The following is a 23,561-nucleotide window of genomic DNA, read 5'->3' as shown; positions in this document are numbered from 1 at the left end:
GCTTAATGTGGTCTGTACTTGAAACCAGGACACCACCACCCAGCACCACTAGAACAGATGCAATAAATGCAGAAGAGGGATCTGCCACGGGGACAGGCTATTTTATGCCAACATAGTTTCGGCTGAGTCATGGAGCAGGGGAGAGCACTTTTATCTCAGAAGTGGGGAAGGCCCACAGAAAAGAGGGATTAACAATGGGAACAACACATTTGAGTCGGCACAAAGTTGGAGTAGGCGGATAATAATATTGGGAAATGCCCAGAACCAAAGCTACCATGGAATTGACAGACTCTTTTGCTATTGACATGACTCCAAAGCAACCAGCTTTAGGGTGTTTTGCTAGGTGACACCCCTATTTTCACCTCTACCCTTTCTAGGGTAGGTCCCATCAATTCCTGTTCTAGTTAGAGACAATTCCACTCCCTCACCTCCAGTGAGAATCATGAGAGTGAGCACTTAAACTTACTACTGCATCAGGCGTAAGCCACTTCTCACTTGTTTTCCATCAGACTAAGTGGCCTTAAAAAAAAATAACACTAGAAGAATGTCACTAGTCCTCTCTGTTTTTAAAAAATATTTGATTTTTATTTTAAACATTTTTTTTTCACCATGATCTAAAAATAACTTTTTTCCAAGCACTTCTTATAGAAGAGTTTTATTCCACTCCCTTATAAAGAAACAATACTTTACAGCTTGCCTTTCCCTCCCACCCAATTTGTGCAAATATCCTGCCCTCCCTCAAGTCGTAAAGACACCTGCTGGGTGCAATGTGCCCTTGATGCCCCCTAAGAAGAAGAAGAAAAAAAATCTCTTCTTGTGGACTCTTCCACCTCCTGCTTCTGATATCAAGCGGCTGAAGAGAGATGCAGCAATCAAAGGCCATGGAAGTCCCAAAGAGGCACAACTTTGTTCCCACGTTGTGTTGAGCCAAATATGCAAGTCTGTTTGCCTCATCTTTACTCAGTTCAAACAACAGCATTTGCCCAAGTCACTAGTGTTAGCCCAGAAAGGTGCTGGATGAGCCATGTGGAAAATGATGGACAGATTCAAGGTCTTGCTGGGGTCACTGGTCAAGTTCTCCTCTGTGTCCCTTCAGATCCTGGTCTTCTCCCAGGTTTTCTGCACTGGGATCAGGCTTGAATTTCTGTCTTGAAGACAGGCCCCAGAACTCTAATCTTCAATTGTGCTTCAAGATCAGATGGTGGTGGTGGTATTATCTCCACATTCCACATTTCCAGTGAAGAAAAAGAACGCTCAGTGATATAATTACTAGTTTGAGAAGACTGCAGGGAGATAAAATTAGCTAAAACTATTTGAGAAAGGGAAAATTAGGAGATAGGACGTTAGGATTTTATTAAGCATCTCTCCCTGTCCCACTTTACAATTTATAATCCTACCACTCTCTGGTTACAATCAGGACTATTGGCGATTGACCTTTAAACAAATCTGGGAATTCTGCCTTTCATTCAGCCGGTTGTTTGTACTAATTTATTAGTAAATTGATCATTAAAAAGTATGATCGTAATACAACATTTTGATCTCTTTGGATCGTTCAAAGGAAGTCTGTCTGGTCCACTAAAGAGATGGATTCAAAAAGTGGACACAGAATGTTTGGTCCCAGCTTGGCTCAGAAAACAGATCAATTGGGAGGCCATTCCCACGTATGGATTGCATTTTCCTCTCTCTGATTTTGTATGAAAACTCTGGCTAATCCTGACATACACCTCAGTCTTTCTCAAACTCCAGCTATATCTGCTGTATTTCCCATAATTCTGGATGGACTTAGTCTAACCCATAAAGACACCAGGTTAGGGGAGGAACAGGATAGCACAGTGGTTCTTAAACTGTTTGACCCAAATGACTCTTTTTGTGGTCTCAAATAATGTCATTATCCTCACAAAACAACTGACTCTGTTATTTTACACAAGTGTCTCAGCAGTAGCATTCCCAAACTGGACCCTCAGCTCACAAACGGCAATTACCAATTGCTCCATTGCCCCCAGGATTTACCCAAATTACCCCCTTGGAGATAACTGCCCCCGGTTTAAGAAACACTGGGATAGCAAATACCTTACAATTATAGAGCTCACAATACAATTATTCCCTATATAGTGAGTGCCCAACCACAAGGCTTTATGTACTGCTAAGAGGCAGGAAAATACTCTTTTTTCTGGAAAGTGTCAACATGGATTTGGTCCATACTGTTTAAACAAATCCACTACACTTAGAAAAACTGGAGAGCAAGGAAGAAGGAATTTAGCCTAGCCATCCATAAAATGCTAGGTTTCTAGGCACAGGAATTTCCTGAAAACATTTAAAAACACAAGCTCAGAATTTAAGTGAGAAATAATCCTGATTTGATCCCCAAAATCTGGTACAGTATAAGGAAAAGAGAGGGAGTCCACAGAACATAACAACTGGCCTATCTTGCTATAAATAGAAAGAGAATTATTGTACCTTTGACTGCATTAAATTGACTTTGGGGGTATTATTATTGCGAGAATTATTGTACCTTTGACTGCATTAAATTGACTTTGGGGGTATTATTATTGCGAGGACAAGAATGAATCCGAGCTCTTTCCCATTTTCTTCAGTTCTTTTTTCCACTCTGCAATCTTTTTCAATTTGTCCCCTACCTCTGGGTTTTAGTGATCTCTCTCAGATTACTTCAACAAGAGTCAAAAAGCTGATGGTGGGGAGAACGGTCTGTGGCTTAAGTTCACAAGGCTTCCACAGGGGGTGAAAGGAATTAAAGAACAAAACATTAAAAGTGCTTTTATGTTAAGCTGCATTCACCAACTACCTATGACTTTAGCTCCATTTTGAATAGTATTTGCAGGAAGAAGAAAAAGAGGTCTGGATTCAGAGTAAGGTTGAAGAGGGAAGAGAAAAATCTTTAGCTGGTGAGCTGATGTGGAGCAAAAGGGGTCAAGACGTAGAGACTCTGGGTCAGAATCTGGCCTTGGGATGCTGCAAACTCACTGATCCCAGACACAGAACTAAGTGGAGTGAAGGGAACCAGGTCTCGGGGGCCGAAGCTCTGCTCTCCAGCCTGCCCTCTTTGCTCTCTTTAAAGCTCTCCCCCAAAATCAACTATCATTCAGATTAATTGCTTCCATCCTCTTAAACTCTGTTTCTGAGCTATCTCTTCCTTTTGACTTACGCGGATGTCTCAAGTCTCAACAACCGGACAGTGAGATTATAATACAAAGTGCTTTTCTTGGTTTTGATCCATTCTTCTTTTTCTCAGGGTGGGCCAGAAAAGCAGAATAAAGGCCAGGTGTGAGGTATCCTGTTGCAAAGGGGCTGTTGTTGGGATTTTCTGCTGTTGCTGCTGCTTTTCCTCCATTGCTCTCTCTGCCTTATGGTCCATCCTGCGTCGGCACCTGGACCCTCCTGCTCAGGACCGCTGCCGAGGGTGGAAGGCGCTGGGCCGCAGTTTCATCTCAGTGAAAGGAATGGCAAACTCAAATCCTTTCCAGTTAAACCAGTTGACACCCTTGAATGGAGAAGAGAGAGGCAATACATGAGAAACATGGAGGGAAATCTGAAATCTAGACTCCCCGCTGAAAATGGAAGATCGACGAAAAGCCAGAGAAAGAGAGAGAGAGAGAAATGGAGATGAAAGTGTGAGGGGTGTCCCTTGACTGAGGTGGAGGAAGCTCAGATAGATCCTGGAGTGTGGTCAGAAAATGGGGGAATCAGCAAAATGAACATCCCTCCGATTCAGATCACGGTGAAACCCGGGGTCACGAAACTCTGGACTCCACAGTACCCCTTGAGCAAGAAGGGGAGGGAGGGACTAAAGCCGGTGATAGATGCCCTTCTAGAGCAGGGACTGTTAGTGACTCAGCAGGGTCAAAGATGTCCACCTGACAAGAAGTCCACCTAAAAGAGAGTGAGCAGCAGGGGTGTCTGCATGCTGTGGTCAAAACAGTTAAGATGGAGGCCCCACGGTGCAGTTAAACTCCATGTACTGTATTAAAAATGGGCAGAGCTTGGATTGTGCCGTTGTGGCTGCATCTTGACTTTTGTGCCATTTTGGCTGCCATCTGGACATGTTGTGGATACCCCTCACTTTCAGCTATGAGATTTGGGCTGCTGTAGCACCCTCTTCATTATCATCCTAGGTCAGTGTTTCTCAACCCTGGCAACTTTAAGAGGTGTGGACTTCAACTCCCAGAAGTCCCCAGCCAGCATGGCTGGCTAGGGACTTCTGGGAGTTGAAGTCCACACCTCTTAAAGTTGCCAGGGTTGAGAAACACTGACCTAGGCCAACAGGAGCAGAAAGCTGATATATAAACATTGATAAACCCTTCCAAATAAAGCTGGTGACCCAGAGGACAGCTTGTGTACAAAACACACCCAGACAGTGCAGTGATTGGCTGTGATTATTGTTTAAGTGGCTCTCTGAATGATTTCTCTCTCCAGCAAGGCCATTCCTCTCTTTAGCAGGAGGGAGGCAGCCACTCTGCCCAGCTGGCACCAGGGTAGGTGGTCAGTGGCAGGCCATTTCACCCTCCTCCTGAACTCCCCCAGGCCATTCCCTTTTCTTGCAGGATGGAAGCTGTGTGTAGCCCATGGCTTGTCCTGCACTTTCCCGAAACGAGCCACCTGAGGATTAATCAAGGATGCATTCTGTTTCTCCCCCTTGGTGACAGCTTCCCCATTGGTCCTCCCGGTCACTCAACCATCCCAGAAAAAGTACGGCAGCCCTTTGCTCCATCCCGCCTCCCCACTGGGGATTACCTGGTGATCACGGTTGTTAAAGTAGAGCCCATTGAGGTTGGCGTAGTGGCAGTTGCGATACCACCACGCCCCACGGTAAGAGATGGCGCAGGGGATGATGACCCGATTCGGGTCCCGGTCCCGAGTGGAGAAAACACTTCCTGAGTGGTAGCTGAAGGCATCGCCTGGGTAAGAGGAAGGTGAGAAAGTGAGAGTGAAAAGAAATCATAGTTCTCCCTCCTGAATTCTTGGCTGCCCACAAACGGGTCTCAAGAATTGTCTTCTTCCCCTTCATACGTGAATCCCTTCCTCTACATTCAACCAAGTTCTAGGGCAGCTAGCAAGGCTGGCTGGGGAATTCTGAGAGTTGAGGCCAACACCTCTTAGAGTTGCCAAGGTTGAGAAACACTGTTTTAGGGAATGTGGTGACAGGTATTCATTTTGACAGTGTAGGGTTTTTTCATGTATAAGATGGTTATGATTCTTACTCTCATCTTAAACCAAAGGCTTTGGAAGGTTGAACGTATATACTATATGAGAGGCAGGTGAAATATTTGGGGAGAGAAGAAAGGCTATTACTCTTTTCTTGCATTAGCAGTGCAGGAAAAAATCCCCTCTGCTGTGGAGACACTATGTATTTCTATAGATCCCACTCTAATATTATTAACAATTTAAATAATACGATTATTTCCAAAAGAGTAACTATGAACTACGAGAACCAGTTTGGCCTAGTGGTTAAGGCTCCAGGCTAAAAACCAGGAGCCTGTGAGTTCTAGTCCCACCTGAGGCATGAAAGCCGACTGGGTGACCTTGGGCCAGTCGCTCTCTCTCAGCCCAACCTACCTCACAGGGTTGTTGTGGGGAAAGTAGGAGGAGGAAGGAATATTAGCTATGTTTGCTGCCTTGAGTTATTTATAAAAATAATACAGGTGCGATAAAAAAAAAAAAAATTAAAAAAATGGTTTGCAGAAGATTTCTGATGCATGAAAGGAATTGGAGTCTGGACTGCGAAACCTTAGCTTGTAATGAATTGGTTAGCTTAGAACAGGAGTGAGCGACAGCTTAGTGACCAGGGTGGTACTGAACATGTTTTGAGAACAAAGATTGCAGTCAGCAATGGTATGAAGCCAGGGAGCACATGTCTCCCACATGTGGGATGCTCGGACTTCCAACTGAATTTTTTCCTGGTCATTTGCTGAGTGGGAGGGGGAGTCCTTTAATTATTAGTCTTCTTTCAGGGCTTATGTACAGTCTGTGTAAGTTTTCCATCTCGAAACCCTGCTACCACTTTTGGCAGTTGAGGCCAGAGGTCTCTGATCTCCAAGAACATCCTGAAAGTTTCAGAGCCCGATGGCAACTCGGAGACTTCAGTCTGCCCACAAAAGACTTGAGAAATGGGCAAAATACCAGACACCAATCAAAAAGCAAATCTTAGCAGTGTTTATTAAAACCAATGACAGTGTTTCTCAACCTTGGCAACTTTTGGCTTGTAGGTAGCCATTGGTTTCAAAGTAGCCATGGGAAAAATGGAGGCTCTGCTCTTCAAAATGGTGGTAACTCAAGCCAATCATTTCCCCATCATTCCCCATTCCCAAGACCCATGCCTGAGGATTCTAGTCCTTCCCATATTTCTGACACCACATCTATCCATGAACACATACAGGTTGTTGTTGTTTATTCGTTCAGTTGCTTCTGACTCTTCGTGACTTCATGGACCAGCCCACGCCAGAGCTTCCTGTCGGTTGTCAACACCCTCAGCTCCCCCAGGGACGAGTCCCTCACCTCTAGAATATCATCCATCCACCTTGCCCTTGGTCGGCCCCTCTTCCTTTTGCCCTCCACTCTCCCTAGCATCAGCATCTTCTCCAGGGTGTCCTGTCTTCTCATTATGTGGCCAAAGGATTTCAGTTTTGCCTTTAATATCATTCCCTCAAGTGAGCAGTCTGGCTTGATTTCCTGGAGAATGGACTGGTTTGATCTTCTGGCAGTCCAAGGCACTCAGAATTTTCCCCCAACACCACAGTTCAAAAGCATCGATCTTCCTTCGCTCAGCCTTCCTTATGGTCCAGCTCTCGCAGCCATATGTTACTACGGGGAACACCATTGCTTTAACTATGCGGACCTTTGTTGTCAGTGTGATGTCTCTGCTCTTAACTATTTTATCGAGATTGGTCATTGCTCTTCTCCCAAGGATTACGCGTCTTCTGATTTCCTGACTGCAGTCAGCACCTGCAGTAATCTTCGCACCTAGAAATACAAAGTCTTTCACTGCTTCTACATTTTCTCCCTCTATTTGCCAGTTATCAATCAAGCTGGTTGCCATAATCTTGGTTTTTTTGAGGTTTAGCTGCAAGCCAGCTTTTGCACTTTCTTCTTTTACCTTCATCATAAGGCTCCTCAGTTCCTCTTTGCTTTCAGCCATCAAAGTGGTATCATCTGCATATCTGAGATTGTTAATGTTTCTTCCAGCGATTTTAACTCCAGCCTTGGATTCAAGCCCAGCACGTCGCATGATGTGTTCTGCGTACAAGTTGAATAGGTAGGGTGAAAGTATACAGCCCTGCCGTACTCCTTTCCCAATCTTAAACCAGTCCGTTGTTCCGTGGTCTGTTCTTACTGTTGCTACTTGGTCGTTATACAGATTCTTCAGGAGGCATACAAGATGACTTGGTATCCCCATACCACTAAGAACTTGCCACAATTTGTTCTGGTCCACACTGTCAAAGGCTTTAGAATAGTCAATAAAACAGAAATAGATGTTTTTCTGAAATTCCCTGGCTTTTTCCACTATCCAGCAGATATTGGCAATTTGGTCCCTAGTTCCTCTGCCTTTTCTAAACCCAGCTTGTACATCTGGCAATTCTCGCTCCATGAATTGCTGAAGTCTACCTTGCAGGATCCTGAGCATTATCTTATTGGCATGTGAAATGAGTGCCACTGTTTGATAGTTTGAACATTCTTTAGTGTTTCCCTTTTTTGGTATGGGGATATAAGTTGATTTTTTCCAATCTGATGGCCATTCTTGTGTTTTCCAAATTTGCTGACATATAGCATGCATTACCTTGACCACATCATCTTGCAAGATTTTGAACAGTTCAGCTGGGATGCCGTCGTCTCCTGCTGCCTTGTTATTAGCAATGCTTCTTAAAGCCCATTCAACCTCACTCTTCAGGATGTCTGGCTCTAGCTCACTGACCACACCATCAAAGCTATCCCCGATATTGTTATCCTTCCTATACAGGTCTTCTGTATATTCTTGCCACCTTTTCTTGATCTCTTCTTCTTCTGTTAGGTCCTTGCCATCTTTGTTTTTGATCATACCCATTTTGGCCTGGAATTTACCTCCAATGTTTCTAATTTTCTGGAAGAGGTCTCTTGTCCTTCCTATTCTATTGTCTTCTTCCACTTCCGCGCATTGCTTGTTTAAAAATAATTCCTTACCTCTTCTGGCTAACCTCTGGAATTTTGCATTTAATTGGGCATATCTCCCCCTATCACTGTTGCCTTTTGCTTTCCTTCTTTCTTGGGCTACTTCTAGTGTCTCAGCAGACAGCCATTTTGCCTTCTTGGTTTTCTCTTTCTTTGGGATGTATTTTGTTGCCGCTTCTTGAACAATGTTGCGGACTTCTTTCCATAGTTCTTCTGGGACCCTATCTACTAAGCCCAGTCCCTTAAATCTATTCTTCACCTCCACTGCATATTCCTTAGGAATATTAGTGAGCTCATATCTAGCTGATCTGTGGGTCTTCCCTAATCTCTTTAGTCTGATCCTAAATTGTGCAAGAAGTTCGTGATCGGAACTACAGTCAGCTCCAGGTCTTGTTTTTACCGACTGTACAGATGTCCGCCACCTTTGGCTGCAAAGGATGTAGTCAATCTGGTTTCAGTGTTGTCCATCTGGGGAAGTCCATGTATAAAGCCGTCTCTTAGGTCACTGGAAGAGGGTGTTTGTTATGCACATTGAGTTGTCTTGGCAAAATTCTATCAGCCTGTGTCCTGCTTCGTTTTGTTCTCCCAGGCCATGCCTACCTGTAATCCCAGGTGTCATTTGACTGCCCACCTTAGCATTCCAGTCTCCTGTGATTAAAATAACATCTCTTTTAGGCGTGTTGTCCAGTAGGTACTGCAGATCCTCATAGAACTGCTCTACTTCAGCTTCTTCAGCATCTGTGGTTGGGGCGTATATTTGGATCACTGTGATGTTAGATGGCTTGCCCTGAATTCGAATTGAGATCATTCTATCGTTTTTTGGATTGTATCCAAGCACTGCTTTAGCCACTTTACTATTAATTATGAAGGCTACTCCATTTCTTCTGTGGTCCTCTTGTTCACAGTAGTAGATCTGGTGGTCATTTGATGTGAAGTGGCCCATTCCAGTCCATTTCAGTTCACTGACACCCAAAATGTCTATCTTTAATCTTGACATCTCACCAATAACCACATCCAATTTGCCCTGGCTCATAGATCTTACATTCCAGGTTCCAATGGTGTGTTGATCCTTAGAACATCGGATTCGCCGTTCACCACCAGCACCGTCGGCCGCTAGCCGTCCTTTCGGCTTTGAGCTAGCTGCGTCATCACGCCTGGGGCTAGTTGAGCTCATCCTCTGTTCCTCCCCAGTAGCATTTTGACCATCTTCTGACCTGGGGGTCTCATCTTCCGATGGTATACCGACATATCTCTGGTTGTACTGATCCATTGAGTTTTCACGGCAAGAATACTGGGGTGGGTTGCCATTACCTTCCCCAGGGATCGCATTTAGTCTGACCTCTCTGTCATGACCTTCCTGTCTTGGGTGGCCCTTCACGGTTTAGCTCATGGCATCATTGAGGTGCTCAAGCTCCAGCACCACGACAAGGTAACGATCCTTTGCTGAAGACACATACAGGTAGTCCTTGCTTAATGACCATTCATTTAGCGATGGTTTTGACTTACGATGGTGCTGAAAAAACTGACTTACGACTGGTTCTCACACTTACGACCGTTGCAGCATCCCCACGGTCACGTGATCATGATTGGAGTGCTTGGCAACTGGTTCGCATTTACGACCATTGGAGTGTTCTGCAGTCATGTGATCACCATTTTTGACTTCCTAGCCAGCTTCCGGCAAGCAAAATCAATGGGATACTGTGTGGTTCGCTTAATGACTGCCTCAAAAAAAGGCCGTAAAATCGGGTCAGATTCATTCAATGACTGCTTCGCTTAGCAACTGAAATTCCAGTCCCAATTATGGTCATTTAGCAAGGACTACCTGTATACACTCACTTAGGGCTCTCCCATACAATCATGGCAATGCTTCAGCTTCAGTGGACACTTCAGCAGCCCCACTGGGAAGTCCTGAACAGCACGGAGGCACCCTGAAAGCGTGCTTTTCTGGACCACTTCAAAAGTAATGCCTTCTGACTTGTGCCAGCATGAGCCTGGCTGTGTGGGTTCTCTGCTGCACTTAATTCAGTCTAGGTAGCATCTGTGCTCCCATTGGTCACCTCCTGGCACTGTCCTCTGTAGCCATTTTCAGGTGCCTGCACCCGAGAAGAACAGAAAGCCTAAACTGCCGTGTGCTTTGCAAGACGAATCACGGGCATTACGTGGGTGTCTTCTGTGTCTCCTATAAGGCGAGCTCTGAAGAACCTGGAACCATCAATTCATTCATCGGTTCCTAGTCACATGTGCAACCGAGGTACCAAGGGTTAGGAAAAGTGAGAGTTGGTCAGAGATGACCTTTGAACCAGAGGACTTTTTTTTTCCTCCACGGTGCATTGGTGCAATGCTGGATCTTATTTATTTATTTTTTAATAAATGGGTTGCTGGTGGATAAGTGAAACAGTGCCCCTTCCCTTCCCTTCCCTTCCCTTCCCTTCCCTTCCCTTCCTCATCCATTTACTCCCTTCCCTTCCTCATCCATTTACTCCCTTCCCTTCCCTTCCCTTCCCTTCCCTTCCCTTCCCTTCCCTTCCCTTCCCTTCCCTTCCCTTCCTCATCCATTTACTCCCTTCCCTAGTTTCTGCACAACTACTACACTTACATAAACAGCCACATGCAGTGGTGGACCACTGCAATACGATGCGAGTTCCCTTTGAATGAACTGACAGACCCGTCCAGTGCTGGACTAGGTGCTTTCACCCCCCACTGGTAGACCAGTCAGGAGAGCCAGTTTGGTGAGTGGTTAATGGCACCTGATTAGAAACTGTACTCATTCAATCACGGTCCCACAGCATTGCTCACCAGCTGTGCCATGGTAACTGCCCAGATGCAGGCGGTAATAATCAGCTGGAGGATCCACGCGGAAGCTCTGATAGGTGGCATAGACCGACTCATTCCCAGCACGGAGATCCACGCGTAGCTCGTAGTCCCCTGAAGATGTCAGCTGGTGCAGAGCATCATTCCCTGGAACCAAAGAGAAAAGGAGGATGCATCTTCTGAAGGATGGACTCAGTTACTGTAGTGATGAGTGCACCTCTGGAAGAACTGAAGGACCAGGTTAGGGACAGATCATCATGGAGAATACCGGTCTACGTGGTCACTAGGAGTCAACAACAACTTGATGGCACGTAATCAACCAATCTAAAGAAGGAGTGCTTCTAAGTGAGGAAAGCCCTCCAGATATGTGCTCCAGGGACCCTCATACAATTGTGGAAGATCATACAGCCTTATCACCATTTTTCCAAGAGCCACCAAGTTTTATCTCTTCTTCTCCTACCTTCCCAAAGGGAAAGCTACAAAGCAATGAACTTAGGGCAGAAGGCAAACTTGAACCTGGAGCTTTGCATTGATTGCCCAGTTGCATAGGACAACCTTCAGAGATGCCCTCCAAAAGAATGGATTTAACTCATGGAATTCCCCCAGCCCACACATCTGGCAGGCACCAGCCAAGAAAGGTCAGTTTAGGGTCAAATGAAGTGTGCAATAAGCACTCCCAGTTGCATTTTTATAGGGTGCCCCTGATATATATTGGGAAGTCAAATATTCTACACTTTTTGGTTTCCCTGCAAAAAGGAGCACATGAGAAAAATCTCAATTTCCTACACAAACATGCATAACATACTAGATAGCAGTAGAACCAGGATTTTTTAAAGGGATCTCAGCAGTGCCAGTTATATCTTTTTCAATATGGAGCTATATGTCGGTTTTTTCCAGGAGACTAGAGAGGATTGAAAACGTCGCGAAAGCGGTGTCCCTCCAAAGGGTCAGACATGACTCGGTGCTTGCACAGGGGACCTTTCACTTTCAGAGGATTGACCAAAGTCCGTATCACTGTCCTGCGCTTACTTTTAAATAAAATGATAATTTAAAAAAAAAACGTGCTGCAGGTGTGATATATTTCATGAAATGGGTTATCTGACCCTCACCTCCTTTGGATGTACTGAGACTACAGTATCCATCCCAAGCACCCAGCCTGTATTCGGCCACATCGGCTGAGAATTATGGGAGGTGCAATTTTGTTAGGGAACTCTGCAAGTGACTCTGTGAGTTTTCTGAACTCAAGTTGGACAAAGAGGAAGCCGTCGCTGAACTCTGCTGGGTTGTGGTTGGAGGTCCCGATCTGAAAACCAGGCTTGGCTGAGAAAGGGCTTTGTCCTGCCATCAGTTCTCAACCTCATTTCCCAGTTTGTAAAAAGACACGAAGGATGAAATGGTGGCAATGGTTGGCTACACAGAGAGATGAGGAGAGGGAGGCAAAGGATCAGCCTTACCTAGCCAAAATTCCCGGGTGAGGTTGCCAAAGCCTTGAGCATAATCCCGCCAATCCCGCCAGAAATCCGTCTCACCGTTCATCCGACGTTGGAAGACCTGGGGAGGAGGTGGAAGAGAAGAATGTGGATGCCACGTTGTGTCTTCTTCCCTACCCACATGCAGGACACACACCTGGGCAGCCCCCAGGTGATGCCAAATGCAACAAAATGTCCAGGTATTTCAGGCAAGGCAAGTCAATTTACATACGCATATTTGCATAACTGATTATGTTAATCATGGGGTTAGGCACCTTAGGGTACCATGAAATAACACCCTGACTTGCCAGTAGTATATATAAATATATGCCAATGTGCACGCAGGGACATACTCATACCTGCGTGGATGGAGGAGGAGGAAATAGACGTTAGTTAATCAGATAGAAGAAAGCAATAAAACCCCAACATGTTTCTCTACACAATTTTGGGAGCAATTTTTCTCAAGATATAGAAACATCTATATATCTATATGTATATATATATATATATATATATCTCAAACATGCATTGTAACATCAGTATGCAAGCTCGACCCTTTCCTACTTGAGTCACAACATTGCACACAAATACGTAAGGGGCAGAGTTTGTGCTGTATTTGCAATTTGGGTGCTTGCTCTCCTTTGTCCCCACTGCAGATGTCTATCTTCTCACCGGCCCTGAATTCGATCAGTAGAAATTTGGCTGAGATCTGCTATCATGCTTCCAAACTTCAAAAGGTTCTGTCCCACAAACTTCACAATGATTTCTGTAGGTATAAACACTAGAGCAATGTTTTTCCAACTTGGCCACTTGAAGATGTATGGACTTCAACTCCCAGAATTCCCCAGCCAGCCATGATTCTGGGAGTTGAAGTCCACACATCTTCAAGTGGCCAAGTTGGGAAAACACTGCACTAGAGTGTCCTTCTCCAATCTGGCACCTTCTACATCTGTTGGCTCAAAATGACCACTCTCCAAGAATAGCATGTTGGCTATGGATGATGGGATATATTGCCTGACATATCTAGAAGGTACTAAATTGGGGAAGGATGCTGCCTTAAAGATTTGCATTTGTTTCCCTTCATTAAAAAAACAACACTTTAAGATGCCCCACTTGTCAGAGTCTGTGGCTAAAAAAAACAGCATGCATGAAATCATGGCTGGGGGCCACAAGGACAGAAGGCTTCCTTTTCAAGCAGCTGTAGGTTGACCATTCCCAACCCAACCATACTGTTCATACTTACAATCCAGCCTCCCCCATCTGTCTCCATGTCACAGAACACCCACAAGGGACGTTCCCGGTTGCCCCCTAGATAAATGGTTGTTACTCGTGAGGGTCCTGGCCCGTTCTGGATTTCTTCCGAGCAGTCCCGAGGGAAGGGGTATGTCAGATGCCCTGTCCAAAAAGGAAACGATGGTCAGTGGTTATCCTACTTATTAGCAGCAAACCCTTATTCAGAGTTTTGGTCTTTAGGAAGTCAAGAAAGGACTGCAGGTGGGCTGCCTCAAACACACAGATACCAGAGAGCCTATGGGGTTATTACCAGTGGTGAAGGACGTGGAGATGGGAGCTGTTGGTGTGCCTCTCCTCACTGCCTGGACTTGGACCTGGTACCGGCTTGAAGGAATGAGATCTTGAAGTTCATACAAGGTGACGGAAGCATCCAGAGGGACCTCCTGTGGAGAACAAAATAAAGGCCAGGCAATTTAGGCCAGCAATACAGAAGTGCTTTGCTTCAAGATGGAGCTATATGGGGAACGATATATTAAATATTTTCCCATAAAATCACAACATGGATGGGACAGTGTAGCTCATGTAGTCCAACCCCTACTCAAGGCAGGAGTCTGCTTTCTAACATTCTTGAAATACTTAACTGCAACCCCCAGCAAAGGGGAGCCCTTATTTTCCAGGTCAGCCTGTTCCCCCAATGAATAGCTTGCACCATGAAGGAGTTTCTTCCAGTTGGGGGTATATGCAGGGAGGAGGTTAAAAAAAAGTCAAGACAGTGGCCACAATTGAAACCCCACCCTTTTCATTAGCCATAAAACCTTAAAAACCTGGGTCTTCCTTCAGGCTTTGGGGCCAGGATGTTAGTAGAGCACAGTCTGTGTGTTTTATTCTGTGTTGATGGAGGAGTTGGCTATTTTTGCCTGGCATGGCTCTATTGTTCTTTTTATTGATTTAACATGCATGGTTTTGCCTTTATGCCTGGTCAGCTACCCAGAGTTCTTTGACTGAGAGAGACGGCCATCTAAATTTGCAAGACAGACAGACAGACAGGCAGGCAAGGGACTTGTCCTTCAGCTGGTTTCTTGCACGGTCTATCCCTGATCTGAGCTGAGAAGGAGAGAGTGGTCCAAGGTCACCCAGCTGGCTGCTGCTCCTAATGGAGTACTAGATCCTAGACTTTCCTACTTCTAGTCCAGCACCTTTACCCCTAAACCACATCAGCTCTAGGGTTGAGTGGAAAGGAGTAACCCAAAGCTCCCAGGGCACTCTGTGCAGTGGAGAGAGGCTAGGACCTGGGACTCCCCACTCCCAGTCCAGCACCTTCACCACTCCACCACACTGGCTCTCCATGATTGGAGCAGCATATAAGCCCAATAAAACAAACAAACAAACAAACAAACCATAGTATGCAAAAGGGTATTACAGTACTAACTGTACGTACTATTTTATGTTCAGCAGGAACATGTAATAGTAGCCATGCGGTTAGGTACCTTTGATTGTCCATCGGGGGTTTCATAACTCAACAGATACCCCTCAGATGAGGCACGAGGGGGTGACCAGGTGAGATGCACACTGCGGGGTGAAATTTCTGTAGCATGAAGATCCCGGGGCCCATCTGCTCCTGCGGGAGGAGGAAGGTGAGGGTTAAAAAATGAACAAGATGGTACAATTATGGGTTTAACTACCTTCCCCTATACAGTAGCAGAGAAAATCTATGAACTGCTTTGGGAAATCAGGCCAAAGGGGCATTTTGTCCAATGTTTCTAGCAATCTCCTGCGAAATTCTTAAATGGGGTATGACGAACAAGAGAATCTGGTTTAACTAGCCATCGTTTAAGGTGTTGTGTGAATCCTGCCACCTTGTCCATCTTCAAGCATTTGGCACTCATATGGTGTATTTCCCCCCCAGATTGCTCAATTTTTAGCAGAAATGAAATTTCACGCCTGAAATCCAGAAATGTTAAAATCAGGTCTTGAATGTAGACAGCTTCCTGGAGCTTTAGCTTCGCAATACATCAGCTCTGATGTATTATGAAGATACATCTCTTCACTGTCTTCTGATTTACTCCCAGATTCAGCACAAGCCTTATCCTTACCTTAAAAACAACCCCATCTCTGGGACCTATAACATGATGTCTCAGAAACAGTGAAACAATGCCAGCTTTACAACTGTGTTTGAAAATATTCAGAGGCCAGGCTGGGGGAGGGGGGCAAATGGTTACTTCTAGCCCCTGGATTAGGGTCCTAAGTTTATGACAGTGGCCTTCCCTGGTCTAAGGCAGAGCTATTAAAACCCGTTATGCCTGCTTTTAGATCGTCATCCATCCCAGTCTTCCACAAATAAATGCCCACTAGATGAGTAAGAGATTATATCTTCCCTATCTGACAGGGAATCGTGAGAGCAGGCAGTCCACACACATGTAGAGAGTACACTAGGTGGGGGAAAGTAGTAAAGTATGTTTTTTGCTAATACTCTGGCATTGTTAATTCATGTTTCATCCACGGCAGTGAATGAAATGAGATCTTCCCCTGAAAGATGGGCATGTGAAGCATGTTTGGGGTTCAGAGACCACGTAAACATATGAGACCCGTAACAAACAGACATATCTTTCTAATCTTCAGAAACAGCCCTATTGACCCCCACTATCCACCCTGATTGATGGACTGACTGGTTAATTGATCATGTACCATCCAGTCAGGGTTGAGTCTTAGAGACCACATAAGATCAACCTTTCCAGGAGGATCTGTCCCCAGCCTGGCCCTTCAGGCCTTCCAGTGGCACGCCCATCTCCACGGTCATTCAGCCCAGCCACTTACCAGTTGTGAAAGTTGCACTGATTGGAGAACTCCGGTTTCCTTCCTTTTCCCCATAGACATTAGCCCAATATTCCATGCCCCGATGCAGCTCCGTCAGCTGCAGCTGGACACGATTTCCTGGTACTGATTCGGAGACCTGTGGGCCTGGGCGAAATGCAGAATAGGTAAATGCAGATAAGAAATAAGTGTAGCCTAAGCCAAATCAAATCAAGAGTCTGTCTTGGGGGAGTGGGGGGTATCAGAGTACGGAAGGCATAAGACAAGGAATATAAAGTCTGTCAGAGTGTGCTGGAAAGCGTTTGGCCCAAGAGGTCAGAAAAATCACACACCAGGCATTTCTATAAAAATAAATGTATTTACAGAAAGCACAAAAACGTATTTACAAGCTCATGCATTCACACCCACAGAGCTGTGACTGGAAGGAGAGGCTGCATAGAAAGGAAACTGAAACTGTAACAAGCCCAGGCAAATTCCTTCCAGGCAATTTCCTTACATGGCCATTCTTTTCACACCCAAAACTGGGGATACTTAAGTTTGACCTGTTCACCTTGCTAGAGTGATTTGTTACCATAGTAACCTTAATTTCTCTACAGCCAAATTTCTGGCAGAAAAAAACAAATACCAACGAAGTCATGAGATTCGAATACTGTAAGAAAAGGACTATGTTTAGTTAGAACTAGTTTACACCAACTCTATACATTCTGCCCCTCAACAGCTTTCTATCCTGGCAAACCATCCTGGCTTCCACCATGACCGTACACTACTCAATCCACTGCTTTTTCTTCTCTAAACCTCTCACCTCTCTTTCTGAGGATCTTATCACCTCCATTCAAACATGACTTTCTCAGACTTCCTCTTCACACATCGATTCTTCCTTTACATAACAGTTTTCAGTTCCGTCCTCATTCATTCTCTCTGTATGGCCAAACCACCTTTCATGCTCATCTTTCCATTCAAGCAACCTTCATAGAATCATACAATTGTAGAGTTGGAAAGGGGCCACAGAGATCATCTTCTCCAACCCTCTGCAAAGTGCAGGACAACTAATTAAATTCATTCAGCACCCGTTCGTTCTTGACCCTATTTTGTTCTTGTTTTACCTCCTTCTTAAGTATTCCATTTCCATTGCATTCAGCTTATATTTATACTCCTGATACAACCAGCCTTCAATTCCATATAACAAGTAGGTCAGAAGTAGGGCCTCATACACAACCATTTTTGTTTCCCTTGTCACATTCCTCACAACAGATCACATATTACTCACTACTTTTCTACTAGCATTTGCACATTTTGGAGAGAGCAGCCACAATAAATCTAAATAATAACAACAGCTACATCAAGAACAACCCTTTCATTTTCCTATCTTTAGTAAACAGAAACTCATCTACTTGCTCTGGGTATTTTTTTGCCATTTATGTATGACTTCCACCATTTTTTCCCCCTGGATGGTAACTTTCATAGCATTTGTTTGAATTCCACTCTTTGGCCTAGCGCTATCATTTTCAAATAGATCTCTAAAACCTTCCTGCATTTGCTCAGTCTTCATCTCAAATCATCCCATTACTACTATTTTAATTCCAGTCACGCTGCTGGAGTTCTCTTGCTTAGCCTTCGTCACCCCTTTCCGAAACAATTTTTAAATTTCCATTAAACCTGCTCTGCTTTTTCTCTATAGTATCTCTTTTTTACGGCTTATCAATATAACACTGGACCTAGCTTGGCTCTGAAAGAGCTTGGTTAAGGCTGAAGCAATGGATGTGTCACACACTGCCCAGAGTTGCTATAGGGTTGGGTGGCCGTATAAATGAAATAATAAACAAAGAAACAAACAGACAACCTCCAGTATGACCTAGGTACAATCCCCATCTTGTATGAGCCCGAGATCCGGATGAGTCTGGTAGCACCCTTTTAGATTAACACAGTTTATTAAAAGTTACCTGTTTTTGTACGAAATCTTTCACACAAAAGCTTTGGTACATTAGCTTGAAAAGGTGCTACCAGACTCATCAGCCTTCTCTGAAAGGCTCCCCTCCTAAGCCAAACTATCCTGCTGATATCCTTTGCCCAGCTATCAGGAGAGTTCAGTTTTGCCATGCCTTTTTCTGGAAGGAAGGCGTAACAGCATTGCTGTACGAGAGTCAAGTTGCCCTATCTGCTGGGGGAATCAGTAAGTTTCACATGTGCTTCTGCAGTACTCTTCTTGTATGACTTGGCAAGGTGATCTGATAATGTATCTACTGAGCTATCCCAGGTGTAGTATCTCAGAGACTAATGTTCTTCTTCTCACAGATGACCGGTTATCTGAGATCTCCAGAAGGGTTGATGAATTAAGGACAACTGCCATTGCTGTTTGATGCTTAATAGCATAGTGACAACCCTGGGAGTTGAAGTCCACCCACCTTAAAGGCACTGGACTCTTTGCAAAGCTTGCACAGTAACCACGTGAGCTCAGGAAAATACCATATTTAAGTTAAAGAGGTAGCAACGTGGTGTGACCGCACATCATACGCGCATGAGATATACAGCCTTTTTCGGAATGGCACATGGGATTGTATTGCAGTGCCACGGCCAACTGATTGTCCCCATGATTTACAAGCTCTTATCTCTTACCAGTGATAGGCCCGTAAGTGACAATGTAGTTGTTCATCTCAGCCACGGCAGGACGCCACGTCAGCACGGCAGAAGTATCGGTCACATTGACAGCACGCAAATCAGAAGGACCATCTGGCACTGTGAGTTAGAGAAGGATTGCCTGAATATTTCCCCCAAAAGGGACCTCTGCACTGTGGACATCCCTCCACTTGAACCTCTGACGAGGCACAGCTTGGTATAAGGGAGCTTCACAGAAGTTGATTCTAGATCTTGGCCAAGACTAGATCAATTAAGTAGAGAACTGGTATTTTGGGTAGTGTCTGTTTCCTGACTTGGCTTACCTTGAAGGGCTGGCACTAAATGAATCAATACGTTTGTGTGTGTGTGTGTGTCAGAAGCACCTACCAAGGCGCTTCTGTATTGAAGGGATTTGCCAGTGATGTCACCATTGCCCAGGTGACGCCCAAGGGGGCTTCTTTCATGTCCCTGTTATTTTCCCACCGAAGTGGTACCTATTTATCTACTTGCATTTGCATGCTTTCAAACTGCTAGGTTAGCAGGAGCTGGGACAAGTTGATGGGAGCTCACTCTGCCACGTGGCTTGCGCTCTTGGGTCTCGAACTGCCAAGCTGCCAACCTTAATAGTCCTCTGACTCAGTGCCTTAACCACTGAGCCACTGTGGCCCCTACTAATCAATAAGTGAATCAATCAGTGAATCAATCAATGAGTAGGTAGTTCTGCTACTAGATAACATTTAAGCTTTTTGCTCTCATGGATTACCTGTGGTGACATAACCCACCAACGGCTCACTCTCTTCAAACCCACGGATAGACATCACAGCAACCTCATAGCTGGCCCCAGGAGTCAGACCCTCGATGATTGTCCTGAGTTTCGATCCATCCACTGGAATGCTTCTGGGCTCTCCTAAAAACAGAAAAACAGCTTATATCTTTGCCTGAAATGTTATCAAGTATTACACTGAGATAATTTGCTTTCTTGATTTGGTGCCCTCCAGGTAGGATAGGAAACTTGTTCAGCTAGCATGGGAAATGCACATCTTGGCTGGGCACGATGGGAATTGTAGCCCAATTCATTTGGAGAGGAGCAGACTGGAGAAGCCTGCACCGAGACACAGGCTGACTTAATAATAACATTTCTGGAAGTGGTTTGCTATTGCCACATTCTTCTTACAGCTGAGAGAGAGGGGGACTGACCCAACTTCACCCACTTAGTTTCCATGCCTAAGGCAAGACTAGAACACAGGTTTCCCCACTCGTAGTCTGGCACCTTAACCACTAGACCAGTGTTCCTCAACCTTGGCAACTTTAAGACGTGTGGGGAGTTGAAGTCCACACGTCTTAAAGTTGCCAAGGTTGAGGAACACTGCACTAGACCAAACTGGCTGTCAACATTATCACCATGGAACCAACAAATTTAGAGTTGGGTTTTGGTTCCACAGCTACAAAGTTTTAAGACTATTGAGGAGGCACAACTGGATTAACATAACACCATAAACCTTAAACCCAGTTTCATAGAACACAATTGCTGTGCTACATAACATGCTGTGCCCAAACAAACCAGACGATGGCTTAACGGAATGGACTGGTTCATAACCACTGGTTTCTCCCCAGTTGCTAAACCTAACTCCATCCCACTTTAGCTTAATCTGGCCTGTCATGTGAACCCAACGAAGATGTTCTGAGTGATGTTAATGCACACTCCTGGGGAACAAGTTGATAGAGACCCTCACCCCCATCCGAGGGCTGGAAAGAAACTTTGTAGCCATCAATGCGAGAGGATGGGGGTCTCCAGTTGGCCACCACAGAGGTCTCATGAATGTCACTGAACCGCAAGTCCTGGGGACCATCCAGCTCTGAAGGAAGAGAGAAGAGAGCAAGTGAGAGATGGATCTGTGTCTCTTTTGCAGAAAATAAAAGAAGGAAGAAAATCATTGTAAAATAAGGAAGACCTCTTTGTTAAAAGAGGAAACATTCATTGGTCTCCAATCCTCTAATACAAAATTCTTCCTTAAAAGCAGCTGGGGGTGTTGGGAGACAATCTTCAGATGAGGTGATATTTTGGCCCACCTTCTGCTCATACCAGGCTCCCGGTCCAATTTATTCACTTTTCTTTTTCTTTTTAGAATAACAACAATGTAATGGTCTTAAAATGGGGTTATGTGGGGAAGTTGCCTTGGTGGGGGCTACAGCCAGCAAATGTTGAACTCCCTCCCTCCTCGCCCCACAGTCTCAGCCCGGATTGGGACTTTGCTTCCCCACTTCTTTTAGGAAGAAATAAAAAAAAGTGACATCGCGAGTTTTAACTCAGATGTGGCTGCAGCTGGGCCCTTCTGAGAAGTAGGGAGTACAAAAACGAGACCCGTGTTTGGCACGTGCCCCTCAATTGCTCACCCCTTCCCCTTAAAATCTTCCCACCCTCTCTCTTGGGACTGATGGTGGCCGATCTGGCTGACCACAAAGGAAACAGCAGCGTGCCAAAGATGAATTATTCAGGTCTTACAAAGGAAACCACAGCTGGAAGTTGGCCCAGACCGATGTGAACCAAGCCAGGAATGCACAGCTGCTGGGCTGCTTGTGGTCTCCCACAAGATCAACTCTGAGCAATTCAACATCATGGCCTCTGCCTTGATAACCCAACGGCCTTCCTAGTGCAGATTAGCAGGTAGAGTTAGATAGTGGGCAGAGCTAAACTTGACAGAGGTGGCTGGTTGGAGTGGAGATGAGTGGAAACTGGACCCCATCCATGGTTTCCTGGCAGCCATGGAATAATTTCTTGGCAGCCATCTTTACTCCCTCCATGGAAGAGGGCCGTATTAGTGTCAGTCCCAGTTTATTCCCAGGGTAGAGGGACGGCACCAGGAAGAGCATCATGGGCTATTACAGCTGTTGCTGACATGCCTCTCTTGTGAAATCTGGAATGATGATGAAAACGGACGAGAGATGGCTCCCCCTTCCTCCTCGGATTTCTCGTCAAAGATTCCCAGTCTTTTTCTAGCAAAGCTGAACTCTTTTCTCACCGGTTCTCCCAACCCTTCGCTCCACATCTGCCAGGGACACCCCATGGCATGAAGCCTGCCTCTTTGCCACTCCCACCTCCCAGGTCTTCTCGTTCTCTTCCAAGAATTGGCCAGGGAGTTACTTTACCTGCTTGCATGGTTGTTATTCTAACATTTCTGTGACATCACAGAAGCCCAGCCCATAGTTAGAGGCATATTTGCAGCTTTGCCATGGAATGAATGAATGAATGAATGAATGATGAATGAATGAATGAATGAATGAATCTATCAATCTATCAATCATCTGTTGTGTTAACTTTTTGTGACTGACACCCCACTACTATGTTAATGCCTTCATTGAGAAGTATTTCCTCCTGCTCTTTTGACAGTGAGGTAACGTTTACCTAGTCCGCTTGTCCTGGCTCCTGTGTGGATATCGGCCACTTCTGACTCATCCTTGATGCCATAGACGGTAAGGCTGTATTCAGTACTGGGTGCAAGTCCCTGCAGAGTGACGGAGCGCTCATCCCCAGGCACTTTAATTTCTTTGGCCTGGGCGGGCCTTTGGCCACCTCCCAAGGAGTCCTTCCATTGAACTCGGAAGGAATCAAACTCTCCCTCAGGAACATCCCAGGTGAGCTGCAGCGTCATGGACGTCACTTCAGAGACAACAAGGTGATCGAGCGAGGGAGCTGGACTGCTGGTGCTTTCTGAGAAAGCTGCGTAAGAAAGCATACGAATGGGGTGACAAGGCCACAAACAAAAGGGAATGAGTTCAAATTAAGATAGACAACATTGTTTTGACCCTAGGGCCACTCTTTGTGGCCTTCGTCACAGGGGTGGGTGAAATCACAACATTCAGTGAACGCAGGGGCTAAATTCTCACTCTTTTTTGGGGGGGATGTTCTTAGAGGTTTGGGTGAATTTCTAAGTGGGGAAATGGGTATCTTAAACCCCTGCAAGGATCAAAGCACTCATTTTGGCTGTTAAATCCCCAAGTGAAAAACAGAGGACCCATTTTGAGAGGCTCTGGCAACCTTCTGCAAACAGAGTGGGCTTGTAGGCAGAAATTTCAGTGAAAATGTGAAGCCAAGATGGGGCAACAGTGAATCACAGACTGGAGATGATTAAGAAATAGTCACCTTCACTCTTGCAAGAGAACTAAGCAAAATGGATGGCAGTGCTCATGTCACAAACTTTCCCACAAATTAACTGAACCATGATTGATTCAATTAATTCAATTTTCTGGATTTGCAGAAATTCAGAATACATGGAACCCTAAACAAGCCACACAGGTTGGGTTCACGCCCTAGGCCAGAGTTGCTGGGAGTTGGGCGGCATATAAATTTAATAAATTATTATTAGTATTATTACCATCAGGCTAAGCGTAACTGGCTCGTTTTGTGTTTCACTGAATTGTGTGAACAACGCCACTGAGATCCTGACATAAACCTCACCCCTCCTGTTC

General features: G+C 45.2%; 1 protein-coding gene across 1 annotated transcript in view; it reads right to left on the bottom strand.

The window, feature by feature from the left end:
* Positions 1–557: 557 nt before the first annotated feature.
* The window catches only part of LOC134489855 (tenascin-X-like), a 112,592-nt gene continuing 89,588 nt past the window's right edge, over positions 558–23,561 (bottom strand). Inside the window, exons 39-50 of the mRNA XM_063292728.1 lie at positions 22,498–22,812; positions 20,828–20,950; positions 19,858–20,001; positions 19,095–19,214; positions 16,485–16,628; positions 15,158–15,288; positions 13,981–14,113; positions 13,681–13,832; positions 12,423–12,519; positions 10,954–11,115; positions 4,750–4,913; positions 558–3,499 (exon numbers count right to left, since the gene is read on the bottom strand). Of these exons, the coding sequence (XP_063148798.1) occupies positions 3,401–3,499; positions 4,750–4,913; positions 10,954–11,115; positions 12,423–12,519; positions 13,681–13,832; positions 13,981–14,113; positions 15,158–15,288; positions 16,485–16,628; positions 19,095–19,214; positions 19,858–20,001; positions 20,828–20,950; positions 22,498–22,812 (1,784 nt within the window). The 3' untranslated portion in view covers positions 558–3,400. The remainder of the gene's footprint in view (positions 3,500–4,749; positions 4,914–10,953; positions 11,116–12,422; positions 12,520–13,680; positions 13,833–13,980; positions 14,114–15,157; positions 15,289–16,484; positions 16,629–19,094; positions 19,215–19,857; positions 20,002–20,827; positions 20,951–22,497; positions 22,813–23,561) is intronic.

Source organism: Candoia aspera, chromosome 2, assembly GCF_035149785.1.
Source record: "Candoia aspera isolate rCanAsp1 chromosome 2, rCanAsp1.hap2, whole genome shotgun sequence".
Lineage (NCBI taxonomy): Eukaryota > Metazoa > Chordata > Lepidosauria > Squamata > Boidae > Candoia > Candoia aspera.
This window is presented reverse-complemented; position numbering and strand designations above follow the sequence as displayed.